This window comes from Lynx canadensis, chromosome D4 (genome assembly GCF_007474595.2).
Source record: "Lynx canadensis isolate LIC74 chromosome D4, mLynCan4.pri.v2, whole genome shotgun sequence".
Classification (NCBI taxonomy): Eukaryota; Metazoa; Chordata; class Mammalia; order Carnivora; family Felidae; genus Lynx; species Lynx canadensis.
The window spans coordinates 27,875,705-27,903,633 of record NC_044315.2 but is presented as its reverse complement, the minus strand read 5'-3'; the positions used below and the strand labels follow the sequence as shown (position 1 = coordinate 27,903,633).

Genomic DNA, 27,929 nt, shown 5'->3' with positions numbered 1-27,929 from the left:
AAGACAAACAAGCACCTGCCTTTTCAGACCTTAACAGTGGCACAGGGGAAGGTTCCAGCCTGCCTGTGCCAGCTCACGAGAGAGTTCTGTTCATTTTGCAGGAATCTGAAGAGCCTGCTAAACACAGCCACTGTTAAATAATATACAATCAAACAATGTCCCAAAACCTGCAATGACACCGAAAGCTTAAAAAAAGATAGTTACCACTACTGCAATTGGCAGTGAAGTTGAAAAACAGTTCAGTTTAATGAATATAATTTGTACGAGGCTGAGTCTAACAGCAGATCGCATGTCAGATTTAATGGTGATGTATTTATTGGGAAAAGAATTAGCAAATAGGAATGCAACTCCATTTGTCAAAATATTGTCAACCACAGGTCAGCCAAAGCAAAAACCAAGGAGAGCATTCTGTGAGACGCAAATGGCTATATGGAATTTACACACATCTTAGTATTTGTGAACTGTGTTATACATCCTTTATATCAGTAAAATCTCTAATGCACATGTGCACATGTACACACATACATGTGTACCTATGTTGTACACACACGCATATAATATATGCATATGCACGCACGCTCACAGTTCAGTTACCACTAAATTGAACTCTCTGCTGCCATGAACTCTGGCTCCCCAGTCTGTAAAAGGAGCATTAAAAAAAAAAAAAAACACATTTCCCACCACCTTCGTGGGACAGTAAGAAACTATAAAATTGAATTCCAGTTGTTACCAACGTCCTGATTCTTCCCTCACCCCACAGTGGCTGATTTTAAAATACCTGCTTTCAAAAACCTTCCCCTTGTCGTGTGGCTTTCCAGAACCTGTCTTCCGGCCTATGATCTCTTTATTACCACAGAAGGGAGTGCAACCCCAGGAACAAGAGCTAGGCACTGAAAACTGTCTCCAGCTGTCCCTGTCCTTATCTGCTCAGAGGTAATTCAGGGGTAATCAGCAGGTGCTTTCACAGCCCCGGCCCCCACCGTCCCCACACTTGCCCCAGGCAGGGGAGGCTCCTGCTGCCAATGCTTGTTTTCCCATCAACCCTTCTACACTGTTTCTTCACTCTGGGTATAATTCCACGCACTTCCTATAGAAGTAATTTTAAACCATAATTAAACCCTATCCTTTCAGAACACACGATACACCTTTCTGCATGTACTAAGAATCAATTGAAATCTACTGGGGAAGAAGTCGATTCTATATTAAGATTTCCGTTTTCCTTTGTGAAACCTCCATTTTCAGGCATTATATAAAAATGAGAGCAAATTTGACAGAACTGCCTGGCAGCCAGGGCAACTGCAGATTGCAAGAAGGTTTAACATGAGTCCCTTAGTTTCCACTTAGAAACTGCAAATATTCCAGGGCAAACGGCTGTGCCATAGAGGCTCTGTTCCCAGGCTCAGCACAGACACGCGCTGCTTTCTCGGAGAACCACACCAGCTGTGACACGGGACAGATCGGTACCAGGTACCTACTGCCTCTGCTATCTGTAATTGAAATGGGGTCAACCACATTTTATTCCCACTAGACTCCCCTCCGACCCCCATACTTTGAAATTCTTAAATATATATGACCCTGAGAATATGTAACATGGTCAAAAGTACCAGCAGAGTTTGGGGAAATCCTCACTCTACTGCAATAGAAAAGACAAAGCTGTTCTGTCCACATCCTCCCCTGCAGATAGCACTGTGATATGGGGACCTTTGGGGGGCTGTCACCTCTCAGGGTTATCCCAAGGATGAGAACACACTATGCATCTTAAAGAACCCATTAATGATTATTTGTCCACATTTGAAACTCAGGAACTATGGCTACCGTCCTTCTGTGATGATGACCAGTTAAGGGAACTGATCATCAAACAACAGGTATTTCTGGAATACCTTCTTACAAGATGCTAGGAACAAAAGAATTATGATGTCTCGAAGGGCTTACAATTCAGGGAAGACACACACACACACACACACACACACACACACACACACACGGTAGTGAGCAAAGCAATGGTGGGGAATCTAAATGCTACATGAATGTTCCAAAGAGAAATTGCCCCAGAAGTTTGCAAGAAGAGGTCATCACTTTGAAGTGGGATGCCCAGGATGACCTCCTAAACAAAATGGAAAATACACCCAGCATCCAGAGTAGAGAGGAAGGTCCCACATGTTGACAGGGCAGAGATTCTGATCACCCGCACAACAGAGGGTAACAGTAACACACAAACCCGGCCCCAGGTCACTATTGTCACCAATGGATGTCCCTTTCCTGATTATTCTTCATTGCCTCCATCTCCACCCCCCACCCCCAATGTGTTCTACACTCTTCTCTGCCCAGCCTGGAGGCTGTCCCCACACACGGCACCACTGTGTTTTCCTGTAGGTGGTTAACAGCAGGCACTGGCAGGAGGTCGGAGGGGAGGAGAGAGGGAGACAGAGGTCAGGGTGTTTCTTCCCTAAAATGACACATGCTGCTGGTAGGTCTCCTCCGTGGCTCCAGCTCAGCTGAGGCAGGTTATCAGATCCCCAGACGGTGGGTACCTGGCTGTCCTATAACCTTCACCTGAACGGCTAGAAGTGGACTCATTTCCTGCCATCACCCTGATGACACATTTCCCTTTTCTGCAACATCCCCCAAACCAGGGTCCTTTCACACCCTCCCCTACTGGCAAGCTTCCCCAGCTGACTTCCATGAAAGCGCCCTGTCTCCCTGTCCCCAGGGAGCTGGGAGACAGGGCAAAACACTCTTCACACCTCCTGCTAGGGCCACCCCACCCCCACCTGACTTTCTACCTTTCAAAGCCCCTGCCAGGAGGAAAGGATCTATGAGCAGTAACTAAGGCATGTGGGCTCCCAACCGTCACACAGCACGCTATACCATCCAGGCAGAAACCGGGGGCTAAAAGAAATGAAAAGAGAATAAAAAGTAGGAGTTACCTAGCTTTGACCTAAAATTAGCAAGCAGTATAAAACAAACAAAACAAAACAAAACAAAAACACCTATTAAGCAGGTTAAAAACAGAGTCATCAAGACAGGAGCAGATGCCACCCTCGGGAGACAGTGGGGTGGAGAGAGGTCAGGCAGCAATGGGATCCCAGCTGTGACTCACAGCATCCCTCCCTGCTCAGGAGGGAGGGGCACGCCAGAAACCAAGCTGTCAGCTGGGGGAGGCACCCACGCCCAGGGGAGTGACATCTGGAAGTCTGACCAGCAGCCTCTCCGGGTCTTACTCACTGCCAATCCCACCCCAGACCTCTGGGACACAGCAGACCCACCCACTCCTGGGACAGCACGTCAGACATCACCTGCCCCGGACTTCTGGACACCAATTTCAATAGCTTCCTTCAAGGGCATCGCCTCTGCCCACTGGGTGCAGGATCCTGGCTTGCCTACTGCAAGCACCAGCCCTCAGGCCCATTAGTCAACACTTCCTTGTCTTGACCTTATAGCCCACTCCTTCTCTATGGGCTGTGGGGAGGGTGGTGCCCCTCAAGAGACATGTAGCAACGTCTAGACACATTTTTGGTTGTCACAACTTGGCGGGGGCGGAGGTGCTACTGGCATCCAGTGGGAGGAGGTCAGGGATACTGCTAAACATCCCACAGTGCCCCAGACAGCACTCACTGCAAGGAATTATCCCAACCAAACTGTCACAGGTGCCAAGGTTGAGAAGTGCCTAGAACAAAGGAAATCTGCACTGAACACATCACAGGAGCTGGCACTCTGCTAGATGTTCTAGAGTTCTTTAAACTTCTCCTCCAAAAAAAAAAAAAGTGACAAACAGGGAGGGAGACAAACCATAAGAGACTCTTAAATACTGAGAACAAACTGAGGGGGGGGGTGGGGGGATGGGGGAGAGGGGAAAATGGATGATGGGCATTGAGGAGGGCGCTTGCTGGGATGAGCACTGTGTATTGTATGGAAGTCAGTTTGACAATAAATTATATTTTTAAAAAAACCCTCAATAATAATAATTTAAAAAAACGTTAAAGAACAAAAAAATAAACAAATAAACTTCCCCTCCAGGACAGTGACCAAGGAACAGGACACAAAGTGAGCTACACCACCCACCATACAATTCGCAGACACAGATGAGCAGTTCGGGTCTCGAAGGGTTACCTCTGCCATTTTACACACATTATCCAAGGCCAGTGTCTTCCTGAACCTCAGTTTTCTCATCTGTAAAATGTGGATTACAATGCCTACCTCCAAACCCCGGTCTACATGGGTTCCCAGTCCATCTCGGTTTCCTTATTTTCTGCTTCATGTCTGATTCCCACTTTCTTCCAAGGAACATAAGGACAGAGATACACACACGTATCCCCCAGGTGCTCACCTGCTTCCATTTTTACATGCCCACAAGAATGTGAGTTAACGAATGAAGAGAAATCAATGACCCCTCCGGGTCAGAACGACCTCTCCCTGCCTGAACGCCAAAAACAGTTTCCATACTTGGTTTCTCTCTCTTCTTACTTGGGCTTTCTATTACCATTGGCTGGGGAAAGTCCGTCTACTCTACAGGATTAGAGACCTGTTGAGATAAACTGTCCTGCCGAACACGTCAGCAAGGGCTGGGCCATTCAGACGCGCAGCCCACCCTGGATGAAGGAAGAGATACTGATCAGATATTACGGTGCACAAGACTCTTTGGTTCAACGGCCTCTTCTCTGTATGCTGACTGCTTATAGTTAGCTGTGTTACTCCCTGACATTTTACCTCGACTCCCCACCCAGACTCAGCTTCCAAGTGTTTGCCCTTTCAAATTTGCGAGCATCTAATGTCGCTTTTATAAACTAAAGCTACCCACTCGATAAGGAAGCATCCTTTTAAAGTGGCCTCTTGAACAGCAGCCATGCTCCCTGCACAAACGAGACCCTGGCCCAGGGGAACAGGGACGGGCACTCAAATGTGTAAGTGGGCATTTACCCACAGCAGCTGGCGGAGCCTCCTGGCCATTAAGTACCTCCTAACAATTCAGTCTTTCAGCCACCATCCTAATAGGCTTTTCTTGGCACGGGCGATTTGGGCTTGGCCAAACACTCATTTTCACATCTTAAATCAGTACGTGTCAGAACTGAATGGAGGCCCGGATCTGCCATAGGTCTTGTGTTCTGCAGCAAGCTCATTTTGGTCAGGAACTCGGGGGCCCACACACTCATTTCGGACCTCTTTTTCCATAAAGATCTGTAACAAAAATCAGTGATGTGTCTCTCTGATCAAATTCCTAGGGTCTTATCTGGCTGCTTGAGACAATTTTTAACTTAAAAAGAAGCTAGAAGAACGAAATAGGCTTTTCAAGTACCGAAGGACACCATATGAAAACTGAATTTGCATGGGGACCTGCCTCGGGTTCCCGACAATGCCAGGAGGGCTACCCCTCTGAGCATTTTCGAGCAGCTGACACCTGGCCATCATGCAGCTTCAGCTGCCCTGGCTTCCCTGGACACATCTCTTTCCATCTAAATAGAACCTCCTTAACAGAAGCTCCCCCCTCCTTCTTCCCACGGTGTCTGGGTGGAGGTTCAAGTTGGCATCCTATCTTTAGCAGCCCAGCTAAACTTTTGAATGCCCAGCTAAACTGCTCGTTTGTTTCTCAGGAACTCGAAGAACCATCTACCACACTTGAGGCAGACCCGCTGAGGGAGCCCAGCACACAAACCGAGTCCTGGGTGAGGGCCCACCAGCCCAGAGCAAGCACACCCACAAGGACGGATCAGATGAACAAAGTCGAATGTGGCAGAATGAGCCCCCCCCCCCCCCCGCCACTGCAGACTGAGCCAAGAGCAGAGGAGAAAGGAGAAGAAAAGGAGGAAGGAAGTGACACATGAGCCCTCACCCCCACCCTCCCTAGGTGTCCAGACCAGAACCTGAGTAGGGAAATAAGGAATGGATGGAGAAGAGGTAGGGTTCTGACACATAGATTCAGAGCATGTTATACAGTCCCCATACCCTCACCGCGCCATTCCCTCTCATTCTGTCTTGTTAAGCAGCCATTGCTTCTCAAGCATTTAATATACGCGGGGTACTAGACCACTTTACGCTCACTATATACAACCTCACGATGAACGTATTTTTTTTTTAATGTTTATTTATTTTTGAGAGAGAGAAAGAGTGCATGCACACATGTGCAAGCGGGGGAGGGACAGAGAGATAGAGATAGGGAGGATCGAAGCAGGCTCCAAGCTGTCAGCACAGAGCTGGACGTGGGGCTCGAACCCACAAACCGTGAGATCATGAGCTGAGACTAAATCGAACACTTAACCCACTAAGCCACCCAGGAGCCCCTCACAACGAACATATGAGGTAGGTATGATTTCTACTCCCATTTAACAGATGAAAACACCTGCATCTCATGGAAGTCAAGTGAGTTTCCCAAGGTAACAGCTAGTATATTGTGGAATGAGGGATTTGGGTCCAAAGCTCTGAGCCATATTCTAATTTCTGCATATGTACCTGCATTAGGCAAATAAACAAGGCCAAATTCGTGCTTAATTTAATCCCATCCAATGTAAGAGACACAAAAAGCCATGTTCTCTACTCTCAGAAGAAACTTACAACCCAGAGGGAGAGCCAAGAATCGCATGCATAAACCAACTGCAAAAGTACACAAATGGTCATTTCTATATTCCAGATTGTTAAGGAACATAAAAACTAAGAAAGACAGTCTTCCTGGTGGAATAGCCAGGGACATGGTCTGGGGAAGGATGTGGACTGAAAATGGCCAGGTTATTTCCTCCTTTCCTCTTTTTCTCCAGGTGATAACTTCTCTCTAGCATAAATAATTTTTTTTTTATTATCTTCATCAAAGGGAGAACATGGCTCAGAAGATGAGACCTACAAAGGATGGTCCCTATTAACCAGCAATATTCATAAAAGAGGACACACTCATTCCACGCCTGCCTTGCATTTAGCAAAACCAAGGGACTTCGTGTTTCAAAGCACCCCCAAGGCTCCCCTCGCCTGTCCACTGCTGTATTTTCCGAGCACAGCTACCTCGTGCCAAAGGAGGGGTGGGGAGAGCACAGACTGACACAACTTCATCCTGGAAAAGATTCCATTTGTACTAATTCACTTCCTCTCCCAAACAACTGAACCAGTCGCCTGAAGCTCTACGTAAGGGAAAATATATGACGGTGCTTGGGGCCAGCCCTCATCAATTCTAGATGGGAAAACTGTAAATATCTTCCAGCTCTCCCGAAGCTTGTTGGAATTACCGTGCAAAGAAATGCCAAGAACAGAATCCCAAGAAGTCATTTTATAGGCTCACGGCCAAACGGGATGACAGGTGAGGATTCCACTTCATTCCACTGGCACAATGTGGAAAACGTGACATTAGGGAGGAAAAGGAGCAGAAGCACCGTTAAATCAGCCAGGCCTTGCCCTGAGCATGTTGGTGCCACCCCAATGACGGTCTGTGCTGCGGCGTGTGCAAGCCAGGAGAGAGGCCATTCATACACCGCAGTGGCGAAGGAAAACGAACCTGTGCTCATCAGAAGCCAGAGGAGCTCCTGAGGACAAACTCAGTAGAAGTTTCTGGCTTCACAAAAAGCTGTTCACATGCTAATTCAGCCCCCCAAATTTTTCATGTTTATTTATTTTTAAAAGAGAGAGAGAGAGAAAGGGAGAGAAATGGGGGGGGGGGGAGAGAGAGGGGGAAGGGGAGAGGGGCAGAGAGCGAGGGAGACACAGAATCTGAAACAGGCTCCAGGCTCCAAGCTGTCAGTCAGACCCTGACGCGGGGGCTCGAACCCGGCTTGTCATGACCTGAGCCCAAGTTGGACGCTTAACCGACTGAGCCACCAGGCTCCCCTGCATGCCGACTCTGGATACACTCGGAGGGGCAAAGACAACATTTAGAAAGACGACGCTGTATATTCATGTCCCAGGTGCACAGCAGAAACCCCAGGCAGGCACTGCTTTCAATTATACTGATTTATATACCAATAAGATAGTGATTCGTCAGATAGCAAGTGACTTCTTGGCATTTTTGTTTTTGCTTACCGAATTTCTACAGACAGCTCCTCTGTGTATCATGTGCAACCCAGCATCCCGGACAGCAGCAGTTGGCTGTCAAAAGTCTATTCTCGAAGGTATTCCGTATACCTACAGTGCCCGTAGCTTAGTTTGTTGTTGTTTGTAAAGTGCAGCAGCTTGTAACTCCCAGTCTATTAAATCCTACACTCAAAAGGTTGCAGCCTTTCATCACTTTTACAGAGACACACACACTGCTTACCCAGAAACCACAGATGGCAAAAAAAAAAAAAAAAAAAAAAAAAAAAATGGGACTCCACACAGAAGCAAGGCAACGTCTCAAAGTAGGATGGGAACCTAAGAACTGAGTCAGCTCGAACTAATGACCTCTTCTGTCTTCTGCCCCAAGCCACTCTCTCTCTGTCCCAACATATCCCTCCATCACTGTTCCTTGCCTTGCCTCACCTAAGTCATACCCACCCTCTGCATACACAGCCTGCTCAAAGACAGACATGCGAGTTATAGGCAGCTCAGTGGAAAAGCTAATCCTTTTCATGACAGATCAGAAAAAGGGGCACTGATATGTTCCCTACATTTATCTTTCAATGGGAGAATTCTACTTTTGGGGGCCTCAAACAAGAGCATGGAAGACTAAAAGTACCGTTTTTAAGTGACAAAGGAAAAGCGTGCGTGGTTTCAAAGGCAGAAAACAAGAAGCTGCAGAAAGAACAATGGGGAAGAATGGAAATCAGCTCCATCCTTGCAGGTGAACCCTTACAGTATCAGCTGTATTTGAGCTACACCAGCCTTGTTCATCACATTAGATCTAAGTAAGAACGATTAGGCAGTTTTGACAGAAAATGTGTCCCAAAAGAGAGTCCACACTCGGAGTCAAATTGCCCAGCCGAAAACCACCAGGCTTAGGAATATAAGGACCATCAATATAAATTTTTCAAACGCCAGAGATCAGCAGGTTACAGCGTTCATCTTCTCAAACATTATGTTCCTCGTCTGAAGTTGAACGTGTTTATAAAGGGAAAAAGATCAACAACATTCGCCCCACCTCCTCTCCTGACATCTCTCAATATACATTAGGTTGCTGAATAAAATTTCTCAAGCTCACGACGAAATGCCGTAGAACACAGAGGAAAGCCCCGCAGTCATTTCTCAGGGGGAGGTAACATTACTCAAATGGCCACAGTGTGATCCCTAAGCCACATGAGCTCATAACGTCACCTAAAAAAGGACAGAAGTGAGAAATAAAAGCCACCCAGGATCACACTGGTGACCTACACCAGAGGTTAGTTACAGGCACATGACCGATTTTGTTTTGTTTTTTTGTTTTGTTTGTTTTGTTTTGGGCTGGGGTCGAAAATAAGACGGGAACCATTTTAGGCTTTCCAACTTTTTCATTGTAACAACCCTCGTGGTGCATTGAACCTAGAGAGAGGTACAGCACTTTCTGGTTTACCTAAGAAAGATTCACTAGTTAGACACGTTATTTTAATCCCATTTAGTTAGATGATATAGAAAAACCGAAGGGCAACTTTTTTCCCCTCCTCTCCCTCCTAACTGCACATTTAAAGGAATTCATTTAGAATGTTAACAAAGTGATAAATTGGATTTACTCTAAATAATTATACTATCATATCATCTCTTTCAAGGCTGAGAGATGATGCATTCTGTTGTGATAATTTACCTCAATAAACCGAAGCAAAACAATTCAGTATCACCTTCCACCTCAAGTCTCAAACAATCACATACCAGCCCCAAACCAGACAGACGAGTGCCACTTAATGAAACGAAAAACTTTGTCATGTAGGGGATGGCCCACTAGGCAGGGCCATGACTCTTAACACACTACACTACTCAAAGGTTAAAAAGTAATAAGAGTGTTCTGTGAACTTTCTAAAAAGCTGAACTATTAACTTTCGGAGTTGGGTCAAACTATGCCACACACTAACATCATTCATAACCGTGGGGCACAAGCCATTGGGAAAAGGAAAGAAGTTTCTGTGGGCAGGAAAGTGCCAAGGAAGAGTGCTATGCCCAGAGTAAGCCCCTGGCTGGTGGGGGGTGAGGGGAGCATAAAACCTTCATTGAAGTGGCTACTAGCTCTTCTAACCACCCTCTCCAATGCAGGTATTAAAACAGATTAGCCTTAGCAGGCTGCCCAAATCACCTTTCTTAAATATCAGCTTCATCTGGCTTCCAAAAAAGGAAAATTGTCAAATCCTAAGTAGTATGAAGAACACTAAGGAAGCCTGGCCAGGGTTCGGGGCCCGCCTCCTGCTACCTACTAAGAGCTGCTTAACAAAGCCACTTGACCTAAGCACCCACTAGATGAAATAAGAAGGGAGGACCCAGCGATCACTCCAGCTTCTTCTAGGTCTGGGTGTCCAGGGGTCTCTGGGCTGAACTTCACCAATGCGAGCCCCTTCCCTCCCCCACCAGTAGGCTGCTTCTTTGTCTCACGATGAGTAGTAAGTTTCTACCAAAATTAGGCTTTGTTGCATTTATACCAAATGCCTGGTTAACTTAGGCACACACAGCAGATGGCTAGAATTAAGGATTAAGGATGAAATTCCCTGCAGGAAGCCAGGGGGTCTTCGAAGAGGTCAGACTATGTAATTGACCTTGTAACTCACAGGTCACCTCCTGAGACAGAGAGTGAGACCCCAAAGGGCCTCCGAGAGCCCTGCCTCGGCACCACACCACTTTCAGCACACCCTCGTGCCTCTCCACCCAGATGCCCTCCCTGCCTCTACCCCACCCGGGAGGAAATGGCCTTTGCCTTCAAGCAGTCACAACTTTGCTGGGCGGTAAGAGGATATGTCGCCAATGTCACCTCTCCCGATATAACCCCCATATGTAATTACTGAAATTAATCTGAGCATCCATTTCTGTAAGCTTACTGTGTGTTTTTCATGGCTTTGCAGGGGCAGCCAATGTTATGGGGCCTTAGGTTCCTAAGTGGATGGGCAAGATACAGGCTTAGCGTAACAGGGCACAGGGGACCCAAAAGTCGGCTTCAATGCTTATTGGCTCCCCATCAACAAAACCTCAACCCCCTTTGTTCATGGCCCCATCCAACCTAAATTATGCCTAGTGATCCAGAGGTGCCTTCCCAGTGCATCAAGCAAGCATCCAGCCAATTGCCACTCATGACCATCACCACGCCTTCCCTCCACACCCCGGAAGACCATTATTAGACCTTCCTAAGAGGCACAGAATTCAAAATCACTGAATGCAGAATATAGTCAATGATATTAACATAGTGTTGGACAGTTGCAGAGGGAAGCTACACTTGGGAGCATTCTGTAACACACTGACTTGTCCAATCGCTACATTGCACACCTGAAACTAACATAACATTGTGTGTCAACTATACTTCAAAAAAAGTTGCTGAACGTTACCTCCGCTACGTATATTTGAACGTTCTCTCTCTTAAAACATTGCAGCCTCTCCTATCAAAGGAAACATCTGAGAAACACAAATAAAAAAAAAAAAAAATCACATTCAGCGCTGTCCTACGGGATGATCTCCTAGTCAACCCAGTGGGCCTGTGAGTCCCACTTCCAAAGAGGAAACGTCCCAAGAAGTCCTTCCTCCTTCCATCCACACAGGCCTGCCGTAATTCTAATTCACCCCTGAATTCTAATTCACCCCTGCAGTCCGCAGTAAACCAAAGGAATGATGTACTCCGACTCTCGGAATTTAGGACAAAGCCTTACTTCAATTAAAATGCCTATGGATGTTGTGCCAAAGGGAGAATGTTTTTAAATTTGAATTATTAGCTTCCAGCTACCATCCGACCAGTGTAAACTCTCTAAGGCTCCACTTTGTTTTGTTTAAAACTGATCTTGTGCTTGTAAATTTTGGCTGCTGTGCATATTACTGTTCAGGCACAGACAATACAAAAGGAAAAGCAGCTTTGATGTTTATGAGCTGCAGACTTTAACATCCTAAGCTCATCTCCACCAGGGTCATCACTTATCGAGGGCTATACGTACGTACATGTTGTTGGGGGGGGGAGGTGCGTGTGTGTGTTCATGGTGCTTTGCATATATCAATCCATTCATCCATCAGCAAGCATTTATTGAGCCCCTACTGACATGCACCTAATTAGGCATTAGAGATAAAAAATGATGAGCAAATCCAAGGTCGCAACCTTGTGACAACCTGTGGGGAAAGCAGATAATCACAGAAGCAATGACTCTACAATATGGTAAACACCAGGATGGGGACAACAGGTTATTAAAAATAATACTTTAGGCAGTGACGGTGTGTCAGATGTTTACAGCCACTGTCTCCGACTCCCACAACACCCTATAAAGGCAGGTGTCTCCTCACTTTCCAAATGAGTATACTAAGGCTGGCCCACACCACACGCTGCATGCTTATCAGCATCAGCGTTCACATCATCATTTATGTCTCAAATCCCCATTCTGGTCTCGATATTGCACCTGCCAACCTGCATTAGTTTGTTCAGGCATGGGTCAAGCTTTTGCCTGGTGTTACACAGTGCACTCCGTGCCCTGGGGAGAAAAGACCACGGAACTCACCCAAAAAGAACGTTCAAGCTGGCTACAAGAGGCAACACAAGAATAACGACAACACAGATCAAGGACACAGCATGGCACGAAGCCGTCTGCGGTCACGTACCAACACAGAAGAATGATTCAGATGGCACATCTTTGGTTTCTAGAAGGGGCACATCATTGTGGTGGGATTTCTTCAGGAGGGAAGACCTAGGTCTTAAGATCGTGTAAGGTGAGACAGCGGAAGAGGAAGGAAGGCCTGCTCCCCGGGAAAGAGGTGCTCAGAGAAGTGTCTAGAAGGCTCACAGGTTAGGCTGAACTACTGTCAACCACATAACCAGAGCCCAAAGGTGGGACAAGCCAGCCTGTGGCCTTCCAAGTGCCAACTGATAAGAGTGGCTGAGGCACCCTGGGGCGTTAAAAGGACCCAAGCGGACCAGCAGATGGAGAAATCTGCATTTATAAGAACTCCTCCCAGAAACCATTCCATGGGATGGAAGCAGTGCTTTGCTCCACCTCCTGAGACAGAGAGTGAGACCCCAAAGGGCCTCGTAGAGTCAACACGGAAGGTCACCAAACAGTCTTCTAAGGACGGGGGTCCTGCTCATTACAGGAATTTGTTTCCACGTGGAGGCTGGGCCGCTTCACTCTGACTCAGATGGGGAGGCCAAGGGCAACATCAATGTGTCTCCCCAAGGACCCTTTTCCCAGAAGGCCTCCCTTCCCCAAATTGGTAAACAGATACCTGGATGCACGCTGACTTGCAGGCCAAGTCAGCAGCCTGCCTGCAACATCCACAGGTCTCAGCCAGGCCTAGAGATGAGATCTGCATTTGTTTAACTCTACACTGCTGATGAAAATATGTTTACATGTGTTACACAACAGCCATGACACAAGCACTAAACCTCTCACTTCAAAAATGAAGGAGGGGAGCCTGGGTGGCTTAGTTGACTGAGCATCAGACACTTGATTTCAGCTCAGGTCACGATCTCATGGGGTCTTGAGATCGAGCCCCGCTTCGGGCTCTGTGCCGAGCGTGGAGCCTGCTTAAGGTTCTCCTTCTCCCTCCCCGTCTGCCCCTTCCCATGCACGAATGCTGTGTGTGTCTCTCTCTCTCAAAAAATAGATAGATAGATAGATAGATAGATAGATAAATAAATAAATAATAAATAAATAAATAAATAAATAAATAAATAAATAAATAAATAAAATAAAAATGAAGAATCCTAAGGGTCAGAAAGGGTGAGTGACTTATTTAAGGTCATAAAGCTAGCAAGTTGCAGAGGTAGATTTGGAAACCAGATATCTTTCCCATGGTCTGTCTGCTGGATCACCACTGCAATAACCAGAATACTTTATAAAGTTCTTTACAGGGACAGAGAGCTTTTACAGCAGCCCTGGGTAGCACAGTCCTGGGTAGACACACACTAACATACACAGACCAACAGACATGTGCATGCACACATACTCATACATACACACGCTCCTGCTTTTCCTAAACGTAAAGTAGTAACAATAACACTACTGAGTGGACCCATCTTCCCTTCTCTCGCTATGGACTTGGTCTCCGCATATTCATAAGCTAGGAGAGTAGCTATCACTTAGATGACTTCTAAAGACACCCAGGTCAAGTGCTGAATCGATACGCTGGTCCCTGTATCACTCACTGCTTAGATCAGCCTTGCATTGGTGCTAAATAACTGCCCATTTTCATTTGTGTGACACACGAAGCAGCCTCTTTTCTTCGTGTCTGCCTTAGTCAGGACTTGTTTTCAGGAAGTGGCTATTTCCAAGGCAGATGTAAAAATCACAGCACTTGGAAAAAAACTTCCCCCTACAATCAACCATTTCCCCCATTTCTAGGCAAAGCAAAAGCAGCTGGTATTGGATGGATATAGGCATCTGTGCTCTATTTTAAAAAAACCCCAACTCCCAGTTTTTCAGAGCCCTTCCTCCAAATTCACAGGTCACATAAATTAAGTTATTCAGCAAACAAGGTGTCAGTTAGTGTTGCACAGCAGGGAGAAAGTTATTCACGGAAACAAGACTGAGGCCAAATCAAAGCGAAATGCACTGATAAACGAACAGGCCACCTCCCAGCTCAGCTAAGAGGGCCTGTCATCTCGCCCACAAAATAAAGATTACAAACTCCCCCACCAGCCTCAGGGAGGCTTCACTTTTTTTTTCTTTCTCAGAACACATAATTCTAGCAAAAGATCCTACTGAAAATAAGGTCATATACTTAATCCATAAAGCAATCAGCTCGTCTAATTTTAATCACTCCTCTTTCTAAGAGAATTTCTATAAGCAGGCCACACGACACAAATGGAATTAAAATATATTTTTCTACCCTTTTCCCCTACTCTCAAAGGAAAACTCCATATACCACTCATCTTGCTGAAAACCGCAGGAATAGAGTGATTTAATTCTAGTTAAACCAAGTACCTCAACCGCACACCCTTAAACCTTAATCTTAAACATATCCAGGAAACATGACTTTTGAGAGCTTTCTTTCTAAAGTATTCACTCAGTAAATCTGCAATAGATGGGAAGCTCCTCTTAAGTGCAGGCTCTCAGTGATGTCCTGAGTTGATACAAAACACACAGAGAAATATTCTATTACAGTAACTTTTTTCAAAATTGCTTTTATTCTGCACTATTACTTAAACTTGTAAAAAAATTTAGTTAAGCTCCACAGTGGAAATTCTCATTAGGTAACCTGGGGTGTGGGTATTTTTGAATTTCTTTCTAGTAAAGAAACTGCTTTGCATCAGAACATCCGGGGTATATGGAAAAATATATATTTTGATACAAATGTAAGTAAATACACACTTTTTGTTTCAAGATCCTTTAGTCAGTACAAACACACTACAATCAAATTCTTACGTTGAATTTAAATGTAGGTGTGAAAACAGCTTTCTGCTAGTTGGACCAGAGCTCAACCAACACACCCTGTCAAATACCCAGTCAAGGGGAAACTGAGCCAGCCCCGAGCCGCCTCAAAATAATCATTCTTTGTTTACCCAGAAACTGAACGACTTTACACACAGAGACACAGCTCCCAAAGCAATGCTCTGAATCCAGACAGCCCTATTAGACTCTCCGTCATTTATTTGTTAAAAATTTAACATTGTAAATGAAACCAAAGCAACCACTAACACCAAGGGGGTAATTAAATTCCTGGTTAGAGGAAGTTTCAAAATCCAAACCCAACACCAGCATCTGGCAAGTCGCCAAATATGATCTACCAATACTTACTTGCTCGTGTTACTTTGAAAATGCAGAAAGAAAGTATTAAGATTTTAAAAGCCAACTAATTAGTTTGTACTCTGTTTAAATCACATAGAAGACCTAACTCCAGCCGCAAACATACCTTAGCGTCTGCCTCATCTCGGAAGGGCAAACGCTGACAAGAGTTACTGCAGACAATTAAATCTGTTCCTGTCCAGGGGTCTTGATCAATACCCTCTGCACCGTAATCACTGAAATCGCCTCTCCATCCTAGCCCCTTGGATGAGGTGGTTTATTTCTGGTTTCCAGCCCGCGCTGGGCTAGTAACTCCTTTCTCTATAATTTGCACATCTCTTCGAAGGGAGAGGGAGCCGCCTGATTCAAATTGCATTTGTTTACCGCCCACTGCCCCGATATTATGCATTCCCGCGACCCAGTGGCATGCGCTTCCGGCACCCCCTGTACCTGCCAAGTTCCTCGCCGGTGTCGTAGTAATCATCCACGTTTTCCTGCCTGAACACAGTCATGATAAACTGTCACACCTCAGCAAAGCCCAGCGCACTTCAGCTCCGCTTCCCACACCATCACCACCGCTCCTGCGCCTCCGTGGGCCCCTCATGCATCAGTCTCCAGCCCTTTAAAATAAGAGCAATAACAATAATAAAATGACAACCCGGAAAGGAAGAGGACCTCCCCAAGCTAAGAGCCGCTCGCCTCGCCGAAGCCCACCTCTCCCCAGCTGCCCCTCCCCGCCTGGCGGAGAGGAGCACCCTTTGTTAAACCCGCGCCAGGGACGCCCCCGGCCCCGCAGCGCCCGCGCGCGCGTGGGGCCGGGCGCAACCGCACCCCAAGGTCCGCGTCCCCGAAAGCAGGGCGCTCTGAGCGGATCAGAACCGGCTCCGGAAGTGACTGGCCTCCCCGCCTCCCCTTTCTCCACACACACGCCCACCCAGCTCCCCACCTCCGGGGGCGCCGCGGAAGAATGAAGCCCGCGCCCGGGAGGAACGCGCCTCGCTGGAAGCATCCCCCTCCAGCCCGCCGAGGCTCGGCGGCCCCCGCGCCACCTCTCGGCTCCCGCACTCCCCGGCAGCCGCGGCCACCCTCTCCCCTCCCTCGAGCCAGGCAGTCCCCAGAGGCACATTCCTGGCGACTCCCGCTCCGTTACCCGGCCGACCCGGCGCGCGGCCGCCCGGGGGAGCAGGGGAGGAAAGGGAGCGGCCGAGGGAGGCGCGGCCGCCTGCTCCCGGTCTCCGCGCCCCGACACAAAGCGCCCGGCCCGGCCCGCGCCACCTGTTCCCACCCGGCCCGCGGGCCTGGGGGCGCCTCCTGGCTGCGATCCCACTTCTCCCCCTCAGTCCAGCCGCCCCCTCCTCGGCCTTCCCAGTTGCCCTGGGCGCTGCCCGGGCAAACCCCGCCGCGCCGCCGCCGCGAAAGCAAAAGCGGGCGGCGGGGCCCGGGAGGAGCCGGGGAGCGCGCGCGGCCACTCACCCGGGCGCCCAGGAGCTGCCCGAGTCCCTCCCGAGCTGTCGGAGGCCGGCCGTGGGCGCCAGCGCCGGAGACGAGCGGGGCGGCGGCGGCGGGAGCGCGGGGAGGGGGCGGGTGGGGGGCGCGGATCCCGCGCGTCCGCCCCGGCGTCTGCTCGGCCGGGCGCTCCCCCCTCCGGCTCGGGAGCAGCTCTTCGGCTCCTCGCCGCCTTCCTGGCGGAGGGCTGCCGGCGGGCGGCCAATGGGGACCCCGCGAGCGGGCTGGCGGCACGGCCCACCCACCTCCAAGCTGCCGGGCCCGGCCGGCGCTGCGGGCTCTGCGCAGCGCTCTGGCTGCTCCTCCCTGCTCTGCGCTCCGGGCTCGCTGGCGCGCTCTACCGCGCACACCCCCGCGCACACCCACTCACCGACACCCACCCGGGAGCCGGGGGAGCGCAGCCGCGCGCGCCGTGGGCGCTCCACCTGTGCACGCCGCTCGGCTGCCCCCCACGGCCGCCGCGTTCCAGAGATACGCGATTCCTCCGTCCTGCAAATGTGAAATGAGCGCCCCGCGTGTGCCAGGCACGGTGCTGGGCACCGGGAACTCGGAGACCAAAATAGATTTAAAAGAAAAAAAAAAACAAAAAGCAAAAAACCCTGCCCTCATGAAACTTACATTCTGGTGGAGAAGACAGGGGGAAAAAAAGCCGTAAGCAAATAAGATCACTTTGGAAGAAATCGGCTCAATGGAGACAGTAACACAGAACAGGCTAGAGTAGGGCAGAGAGGGAATGGGTCGTAAGGTCCCTCTCCGGAATAGGTATGTCTAGCTGAGATCTGAATGATAAGACATGCAACCAGAGAAGAAAGAGTTGACGTCTCACAGGCCCAATGAAGCAACAGAGAGGAAGGGTTTATGTGTGCTCTTCAATATGTTTTTGGCTATTGATGACTTAAAATGTGGCTGGCTAGTCAAGAGTGAAGTGTTCAAAAAGTATCTCGGATTCCAAGACTTGGTATAGAAATAAGAATGAAAAGAGTCTTGTGAATATTTTTGTAATAACTACATGTTTGGATGATAGTTTTGGATATATTGAGTTAAATACAATCTATTATTAAAATTAATATCACCTTTTTTCTTTTTTGAAATGCAGCTACTAGAAAATATAACACTACCTTTGGGGCTTGCATCATGTTTCTGAAGACTGTGCTGGTCTACACAGAGACCCCATATTTCCTGGAGACTCTTCATCCATTCTCCATATCTCACTCTGCTCCCACCACCCTTTTAGGTCTGGGGAACAGAAAGGATGGTTCCCCATAGGGACTTTCTGGGGATCCCCAAACAGAAGAAAGCTCCTACAGGGAAATTTATCTTACTTCTTAGAATGACAGAAAATATGTGAGCCCTCTGAGATTTCAGATTTACATCATTGTTCAAATAATCTAGATTTCCTAAAATGAGAAGGTTTAAACTCTCTTTGGTTCACAGAAATATCAACTGTAGACATTTTGGCCTATAGGAAAGAAAGAAAGAAAGAAAGAAAGAAAGAAAGAAAGAAAGAAAGAAAGAAAGAAAGAAAGAAAGAAAGAAAGGAAGGAAGGAAGGAAGGAAGAGAGAAAGAAAGAGAAAGAAAGAAAGCCGAAGAAGTCATGAACCAAGGAGAAGCATTACCTCCCGGCGAAAAACGGAAACCCGAGAAAGGAACAGCCTTCCCTTGAAGTCCCGCGCCCCCCCCCCTCCCTCCCCCATCCCATCCCTCTTTGCTAATATAACTCCAAAGGAAAAGAAGAAGGGAGCCGAAGAGAGCCCCCCGGAATGGAAGAGCCGACTCAGAAAGAGAGAAAGAGGGAGAGACGAGACAGAGAAAGAAAAAGAGAGAGAGGGAGAGAAAGAAAGAAAGAAAGGGAGAGAGAGAGAAAGAAGGAAAGAAAAGAATGCCCCTCAGACCTTATATCAGATGGTCCTCTTAAAGAACATTTCAATTCATGGTCCACAGGAAGGGCACACATTCATGATGACAGAAACAAGGGAAGGTTCCAAATCGGGAGATGGTACCTACCTTAGTGGTGGGTTTGAAAATTAATACAAAAAGATCTTGAGAGGTGAGCAATACAGTCAAAAAATAACAACAACAACAACAAAGTGATTCATCTTGGGGGGAGGGAATGCAAATGAATACATCTGTTGGGGGTGGGGAATTTTAAACACGGATGTTTGGGAGAAACTTGGAAAGCACTCATGGATGACTGCTTTCTGGGTAATATTTTTCCTACAAAATAAATGGAAGTATGTTTTTCAAGGCAATGAGGATTATCTCTGTTTGGGGAATAACATGTCTTACCTACCATATTTGGTGTGCTAATCACAGGAGATTTTCTGGGGGAGTGAAAAGGGCATGGAGGTAGGAGTCACAAAAATGGATCTAATATTGGTGGAACCATTTAACAGCTGACTCTGGATGTGTCTCTTACCCCCAGGCTTCATGTCTGCGTTAATTTAGGCGAGCATTTTCGAGAAGGAAAATGTGGTAGTTAAAAAAAAAAAACATGGCCAAAAATTCAGTCAAGAAGTGAAGTCTAATTTTTCCCCCCATGATTATGAGTTGGCCCTGATGTCTTGCTTCTGAAAAAAAATGTGAGGGAAGTGACACAGCATAACGTCCTTCTAAGGCTAGATCATAAGGCACAAAGAACTTCTGCTTCACCCTCTTTCTCCATATCTCACTCTGGCTCTCTCTTTCTCACTCTACTCTCTCATTCTCTCTAACACTGGAAGCCTTCAGCTGCCATGGTTACCCTGGGGCTGCCATGTGGAGAGACCACAGAAAGAAAGAAGCCCAAGGAAGCCAGCTGTTCCAGCCCCACCCCCACCCCCAGCTATTCCTGTTTTCACAACCGGGTTCCGTGAACAGAATCAATGACTATTTCTGTTTTAAGTCATTATTTTGGAGGTGGTTTGTTACACAGCAATAGACAACTTATCAGGGACTCAGATAGAAAACAACACGTGCCAGATGCCAGGCCAACTAAATCATTCTCTTAATAAATCTTCAAATAACTCTGTATATCAGTTGTTTCCATTTTTTTCTCCGCTTTATACTTAACCTTAGTGTCAATTTCATCACTGGCAAAATGGGGACGAATGTTCCTCAAGTTTGGTGGGAGAATATAGAGAGATATTACATAAAATAGGGCTTTGTACATTATAAGATACATCAGAATATTGTCTATCATATTTTCTATCATGTTTCCAGCAAGAAGGGCTCCATGAGGCATCTTTCAAATGGAAGACAGCAATACAGTAATCCTCAGATTATGAGATTCAAGCTGGAAAGGGCTTCTCTGAAAATAACTGATTATGAATATGGACAGTGGATTATGATAATCATGGTGATAGCATTTAAAACAAGTTCAAATATAAAACTTAGAACATTGTTTTACTAAGGTAAAACAACTGCTGCTATAAAGCCCAACAAAACTTAAGAGTTTTAACAAATTAAAAGTCTATTTCTTGCTCTCCGCACAGAGGCCTGCAGGAGGTAGACAGAGAGCTTGGTCCCACATAATCACTCAAGGATCCAAGTTTCTGCCCTCTGATTGATCCATTGTCCCTCAGTGCACACAAGCTTTTTCGTCGGTCCTTTTCTTCTGCTGGCTGATAAGAGAAAAGAGAATCCAGAGAAGACTACACTGAAGGTTTATTTAGGGGGTCAGGTTTGAAGTCTAAGGCTTAACCATTTGGTGGCAAGATATTCTAAAATCTATCAGATTGGTCCACATTAGTTCAGTTCACCTTTGGATTACTCTTTAATAACAAGTCTTTGGCTTTTATCAAGGGCCTGTTTTTTTTTTTAATTTTAATTCCAGCATAGTTAACATACAGGGTTATGTTAGTTTCAGGTGTACAAGTACTTATATTTTTAAACAGCCCTGTGAAAAACGTTTCTGCACCCGTGGCTTTCCTTGGAGGGATTGCCCGTTATGCAGCTGAAGGCCTCTTATGTAGGAAGTCACATGACTGAATCCAGTCCCTCCCAGTACTGAGCACTAAGCTAACTCGTCTCTCTTGAACAAATTATGTTTCTTTTTCTCAGAAAGTGAAAATCATAAAGTTCATTCTGTTTTCCATTTTCCCTGGATTCCAAAAAGCATGTGGCAAGCTCAGAAAGTATAGTCCCCCTAGTAATGTCCAACTCACGATATTCTCTGAATCGATCCATAAGCATTTATTATCTAGTATATATTAGGTACTGAGGATGCAGAGATGAAAGAAACATTCTCTGTCCTCAAGTAACTCAGTCTAATGCAGGAGCCTGATGAGTAAAGAGTTCTGTTACAGCGTGATTTTGCTGGATATCATCCATTCACTTCTCTAGAGCCAGTCTTGGTGCTTCTCCAACCTTACAGGTCGGCAGACTTGGCTGTGAGATTATTTTAATTCACTTCCTTGTCCTCTGCCCACTGGTTGGTTTGGCCGTTGGGAAACCCTGGCATGAAGTCAAGTAGAAGGGAGGAGAAATGAAGCCAGGAGAATCACTCTCCTATTTTCCTCGCAGAAAGATTGCCTCAGTCACTGTAAAACAAAGGTCACTGCTCCTCATCAGATAACCTCTTCTGCATGATTTGCTCTGTTCAGACTGTTGGTAACCAGTCACTCATCTTGTCTGTTTGGACTAGTTGGTACCAGATCAATTGTTACTAACCTGGGGTTCCTACCCCATCCCTTAGGGTTCCCACCCTATCCCTATGGTTCCCCCACACCTCCTTGAATCATCCTAATTACAGTGGGCTATCTCTTTCCTTGGAGACCCTGATTGCTAGTGTAATGAGAGCAGAATCTCAGGCTGCTGTGAAAACACAAAGGGAGGGCACTCAATTCTGATAAAGACCAAGAAAGGAGGATGATGATAGGGGTGAGCCTAGGGCTTTAGGGGAGTTTCCTGGAGGAGCTGACATCCTGATAAAACATATGAAAAAAAAATTAAGAGTTGGCAGAATAAAATGGTGGGCAATGGGGTGAAGGATTGGAGGGTGCCAGGGGTGAGAGAGGAGGGCATCTAGACAGAGGAAGACAGTGAGGGTAAAATCACAGATGCAGGCATCTCTAAGCAACAGAACTCAGGCAGTGAAATGGCAAAAAGTAGAAACAGAGAAAGAAGGGTCTTTTCCATCATGCCCGGGACTTAGATAACAGTGGAGAGATAAACCAACATAGACTTTGACAAGCTTGTCCATTAGGGGTTGTCATTAATTTGGCACACGTTCAGAGATGGTAGGTAGAGAACAAGAATGAGATACCTTAAGGAGGTAGAAATCACAGGTCTTTGCATTTGAGGAAAAGGACAGAGTCAGGGTGATATCCAAATTTTTGGCTAAGTGATTAGATAGATATTGCTGACTTGTAGGCTGAAATATAGGTGGACAACTTGTTTGGGGGAAGAGAAGATGAGGTCAGTCTTGGAGATATGAAGTTTGAGGTGCCATGGGCATCTAGATGATGTCCAGGGGAGGTGGAGACCCATGAGATAGACAAGGGTGATTCTGGTATATACTAGAGGAACCAAGGCATGAAGTAGCTGAGGCCACCTAGACACAGGACACAGGACTAGAAAGAGCATGAGAGGCAGAACTCTTGGGAACATAAGATGTTAACCCAAACAAATACAGAGGAGCAAGTATGCCTGGCCAGCAGCTATAGATTGACAACTAGCCTGATGAGCAGCTATGGGTTTTACCTGTGTTTCTTGGGGCCAGAATGGGTATCACCAGTGGGTAGTGAATTAAGACCTTGTGAATATTGAGTGCCTTACCTGCCTATATATATAGTGCATCATGAATATTTCCTGTCTTCCTGGTCTAATAGGTTACTAACTTCCTTATCTATGCTTAATACATCTTGTGAATTTGATTCATCCCATTTATTTTCTTTTCTATAGTAGAATTAAATATTTACAAACACAAGAACAAACGCACATTACACACGTTCTTCTGCTCTGTGAGTTATTGGAGACAACTTTCTGACCCCTTTTCCCACCGTTGCTCCAGACTCACCTTTTTTGTAGTGCATGGGTTTAAAGATTGGGGCTTCACCTTACCGCACTGGTCCCCCGAGCTGGACTATGTGACCGCAGATTTAAGACCCCATGGCATAGATTTTGCCTATTCCTCTACCCCTACTTTCCCTCCGACTCAGTTTCTTTTCAATTTTCATTTATTGTACCCTGAGGTATTGAATGCATCTCTGACCCTCATCAAATCCTTTGTGAAGACAACTGGGGCATAAATAAACACTTGCAAATCACTGACCAGTATCTGAAAGGCCACAGGACATTATACGCCTTGGGGTTACAAGTTTACTCTTGCCCTCAGCAGTATTTCTTTTGTGCCCAGCCCAATTTCTTCTGGTTCTGATGCTGCCTGAAACAAAGATTGGTAACACTTTACAACACTTATAAAAGTCATGGCCCAGAATGGCAGTCAGGTTCCTAACTAAAGGGACACGGAGCTGCCGCTAGGCAGTATACATTTCGCTCACTTGATCGTTTATATGCAAATGTGGAGTTCGTGTGACATGTACCCTTCTCTCCCCACAGGAGTTTACCTGCTAGTGGGTTTTTAGTGCAATTAGTTACCAGATTCTACATTTCCCTAAGAGAATGTGTGGCTATAATTGGGAAGAAGAGTAGAACATTCAAAGGAGTTTCTCTTTCGTCAAACAAATTTAAAGCAAGACTAAAAAAAAGAAAAAGGTCATTCAGAAACACTCAAGATCAATCAACCAGTAGAACTGGGTGTACCAATCATGATTGCAGATAAACTATAGGCACACTGATTTAGTGAATGCATTATATTTATTTTCTATTGCTTCTAATTTTTTTTCTCTGCCGGTGACTGATAAACCTCCTTAAAACCATCAGACTTAATGCCATTGATTTCTATTTATTTTTCCTTACAGCAAACCTTATGGTAAAAAATATTTTCAGTCAGTATCAGAATTCATCTTTTCAGGGGCAGATAGGTATTAAATATTATAGAAGATTCAATATCAATGAAAGCCTCTAGGTTTCTTGGCATGGTTTCATGAGACACAAGTCCCATTATTCAAGTCAGTGAAGTGATTTACAGCCTTATTCATAGCAGTTTGGTAGGATTTATAGAAACGTTGCTTTTTTAAAAAGACAAACTTGTCATAAATCTTTCCAGAAGATTCTGTCAGTTTGAAGATTTGCAAATAGAGCAGTAATCTTTGACCCGTTCAATGCTGTATTCTCCCAACAAGAACTCTAAATTGACACGCCTATAAAATTGGTATTTTCTGCTTATATAGATTTAGTAAGTGTAAATTTACTCTTTGAAAAAAAAAACTATATAAGAATAATGGGTGTAATTTAATTTGCTGCTTAAGTATTTCTGGAATTTTCTCTCAATTTTAAGAAATTTTGAGATGATGAAAATTTCTGTGAAAATACCCTTCAAGAACACTGCACTGGGTTTATAAGATCTTAGAAATCCAGAATTACTTCTAATAGTATAATGTTCACCATTAATGTAATTATTTATTGCTTGATAATGATAATGGTAAGATAGACTCAGGCAGTGATGATTCAGAAGGAGCCACATTTTCCATTTCTTTAGAATTCTCTTAAAGAAACATCTACTTGGGTTTCCTATTATTTCCTGCTGGTTTCCTAGAAGAAATCCTTGAATGTAGCTTTCCAACCACAATCAATAAAAATAGTCCCTAATCAAGGTTACCCAAAAAAGGCAAAATAGCTAAAAATGCATTTCCCACCTGTCCTGCACTCCTCCACCTACTCCCTCCCTTTAAGCACTCTTGAGGTTTAAAAAACATAGATTCCCCAGCCATGATGGGGGATTTTTGCAGAAGTGATTACTTTTTCAAATATTAACTAAATAGATTCTTCCATATATTAAAAAATGCATTTTAATTGGCTTCAATACGTCTGAAGTGACATTAGCATGTCTTCGAAAATGGTGTTTGATGAGGTACTTGACTACAAGCCACATTTATATAAACTTTTAAAATAATTGGAGGCGCCTCGAGTGTTAGAAATCCAAGTTCTACATCTTTTAGAATGTCTCAAAAAGCTCATACTAAAAAAGCATGGTGCTAGGCACATGGTAGAGCTCAGTGAACATTTTCTCCTGGATTGATTACCTTTTAGGGTAATGAATTAGCTACAATGTGTTCTGATAGACAGACAGTGTCTGCTTTTAGCCAAAATGCATCCCAGGGAACTAGAGCATCATACAGCCCATGGTAGAATGGCACTTTTCCATGGGAAGAGCGAGGTAATTCGGGGTTGCATTCCGGACCAAGAATCAGGCATGAAATAAATAATGGCAGCAAACACAACTATGTCATAAAAGCCAAGGCTCAGCATCTATAACGCTGAAAATACAAAACAGTAAAATTCTGCTCCAAGCCTAATAAAAATAGGCATAAATGCACTGCACATGTCTGCCACAGCACTCCATTTTTATAGGTTTTGTGCGTATGTGTGCATATACATGTGTACAATATCACACAAACTGCAATGTTACAGTCAGATAAAGTCTAGATAAAACTGTGTGCGAGTAAAATAAGCATTGCTTGCACAGTTCATCATTAACAATTGTGTGGAAGACACAATAAGAGTCTGGAAGGACTTTTGGGGGTAACTGGCAAGGGCCAGGTTTCCAATATCTGCCTGAGGACGTTTGAGCTGATTCCCCTTTACCTTTTAGAAAAGTTCCTTAAAGCAACGAGAGTCTTTGTAATTCTTCAGTCCTGCTTCAAAGAACTGTATGAGGTACTCAACACATATTATTTGTTGACATCGAGGGTTGCTGTGCAGAGAAGTTTTTTATAAAGGATCTCAAATTTGACCAAAAATATCTCCCTTTACTGTTTGCTGCTTCCTCAATTAATTTACAAGTGCTTTTTATTATGATATGTAAGAAAAGCTCCCAGAAAAGAATACACAACAGCTTTTCCGAGTTCATTGGAAAACTTTGAACTTAACAGTAGTTTTATGAATTCTCAGAGTTGCCAAGCAAGGCCTATACCAAAATCCAACCAACCTGAGCTGTTCCCTCAGTCTCTGACAGAAGTCATGCAGTGAAGGCCAAAAGGCATTGGAACCCGGCAGCATATGGAATAAGGAACCCCCAAACCCTCTAGCTGTGAGGTACTAGAAACACTAATAACATATAACAAACACCATTTAAATGCACATCTGCACCCAAAAGAGAGTAAGGAAGATATAACCAAAGAAAAAAAATTAAGAAAATACAAGTGGATCTTGACAGCATTGGGGATGGGTGTCAGCTTCAGAAATATAAGGCATTGGATTTTCAATAGGAGCTGAGACTTTTGGCAATTCTGAATCAAACTCTCTCCAAGAGATCAAACTTTCAGTAAGAGCTGGACTGGATAAAAATCAACCATTTACATGGGCCAATGACAAAAGGCTGATCTACCATAAAGTGCATGAGAATTTGTAACTTCAGGCCTTCTTCTCAAATGGAATTGACTTTAAAATTGATACTTCATGTATCACCTATACCAGGAAAGTGGCCCTGTACCTCCTCTGGAGGGACTTGCTCTTGTCCCATGCCATGGAGAATACTAAACCCCACTGAAGAAGAGCTCACAATTGAAAACTGTAATGCAGCATAATCACAAATCATCAGATTTCATACATAACAGGGATAGCTTCCTTCCCAAGAACTTCAGATAACAGAACAATTGGATAGAGACAGTAAAACAATATTTAACATAAGTAAAGACATTAACAAAAAAATCAAACTTAAAAATGATCAAGGACGGGGTGCCTGGCTGGCTCAGTCAGTAAAACATGTGACTCTTAATCTCAGGGTTGTGAGTTCAAGCCCCACGTTGGACATAGAGGTTACTTTAAAAAAAAAAATGATCAAAGACACACATTGAGAAGCATTGGTAGGTGACAGGCAGTATGGAATGCAAGGACTTCAACAGAAGAAAAGGTGAAACACTGGAGCTGTACATCTTATATATGTTTGACTAAGTTGGATTTTTCTCCATATACTGTGTTCATTCAACCACAACTCTTTAATGTCTCTTATTTCAAGGTAAGAATTGGGTGAAAGTGTTACAATCTTTAAGGAGAAACAACAGATTTGTATGGTTAACAAGTAGACTAGAAATCCTTGCAGAATTGGTTAATGATTGCAAATTTCTATGGAACCATCTCTATGCCTTTGAGCAATATTGACATTTTTATAACCATAAAGCATTTTCCTTTCATCATTAAAAAAACCTTATTTCTATTTGGCCACATTTGAGTAGGTTAAACTTTAGGCTTCTATTTTTTTCCTCCCAAGGTCAGTTGTGACATTGTTTCAATCTGTTCATCAGTCTTCTGAGGGTTTCAGGTTGTAGATAAGGATGCTTTTGTAAGATAGAACTTTGTAGAACAAGCACAAGACTATAACTGAGCAGATTTGGGTTCAACTGCTCACTGGGCCATTAAAAAAGTCATATAATATCTCTCAATGCCAATTTTTCCTTTTTTTTTTTTTTTGGTTTTGTTTTGTTCTAAACAAAGTTTTGTATTAGACAGGCAAACTAGCAAAATGTGGGGGGGGGGGGGCGGGGAGATCAGATTCCACTAGAATGTAATACCTGCCTGACTGAATTGCATGTTTTTAATAGATTTTATTTTTCAGAGTATTTTAAGGCTCATAG

The 27,929-nt window shown here is 45.1% G+C and overlaps 1 protein-coding gene across 5 annotated transcripts in view; it reads right to left on the bottom strand.

The window, feature by feature from the left end:
• Positions 1 to 17,748, bottom strand: part of DAPK1 (death associated protein kinase 1) — a 187,399-nt gene extending 169,651 nt beyond the window's left edge. The window contains exons 1-2 of one of the 5 annotated variants that reach the window (XM_030294298.2): positions 17,681 to 17,748; positions 16,200 to 16,369 (exon numbers count right to left, since the gene is read on the bottom strand). In XM_030294298.2, the coding sequence (XP_030150158.1) occupies positions 16,200 to 16,261 (62 nt within the window). In that variant the 5' untranslated portion in view covers positions 16,262 to 16,369; positions 17,681 to 17,748. Of the gene's footprint in view, positions 1 to 16,199; positions 16,370 to 16,695; positions 16,751 to 17,024; positions 17,045 to 17,222; positions 17,464 to 17,500; positions 17,582 to 17,680 lie in introns of those variants that run through there. The other 4 variants (XM_030294297.1, XM_030294296.1, XM_030294300.2 and 1 more) reach the window with 4 other exon arrangements.
• Positions 17,749 to 27,929: the final 10,181 nt, after the last annotated feature.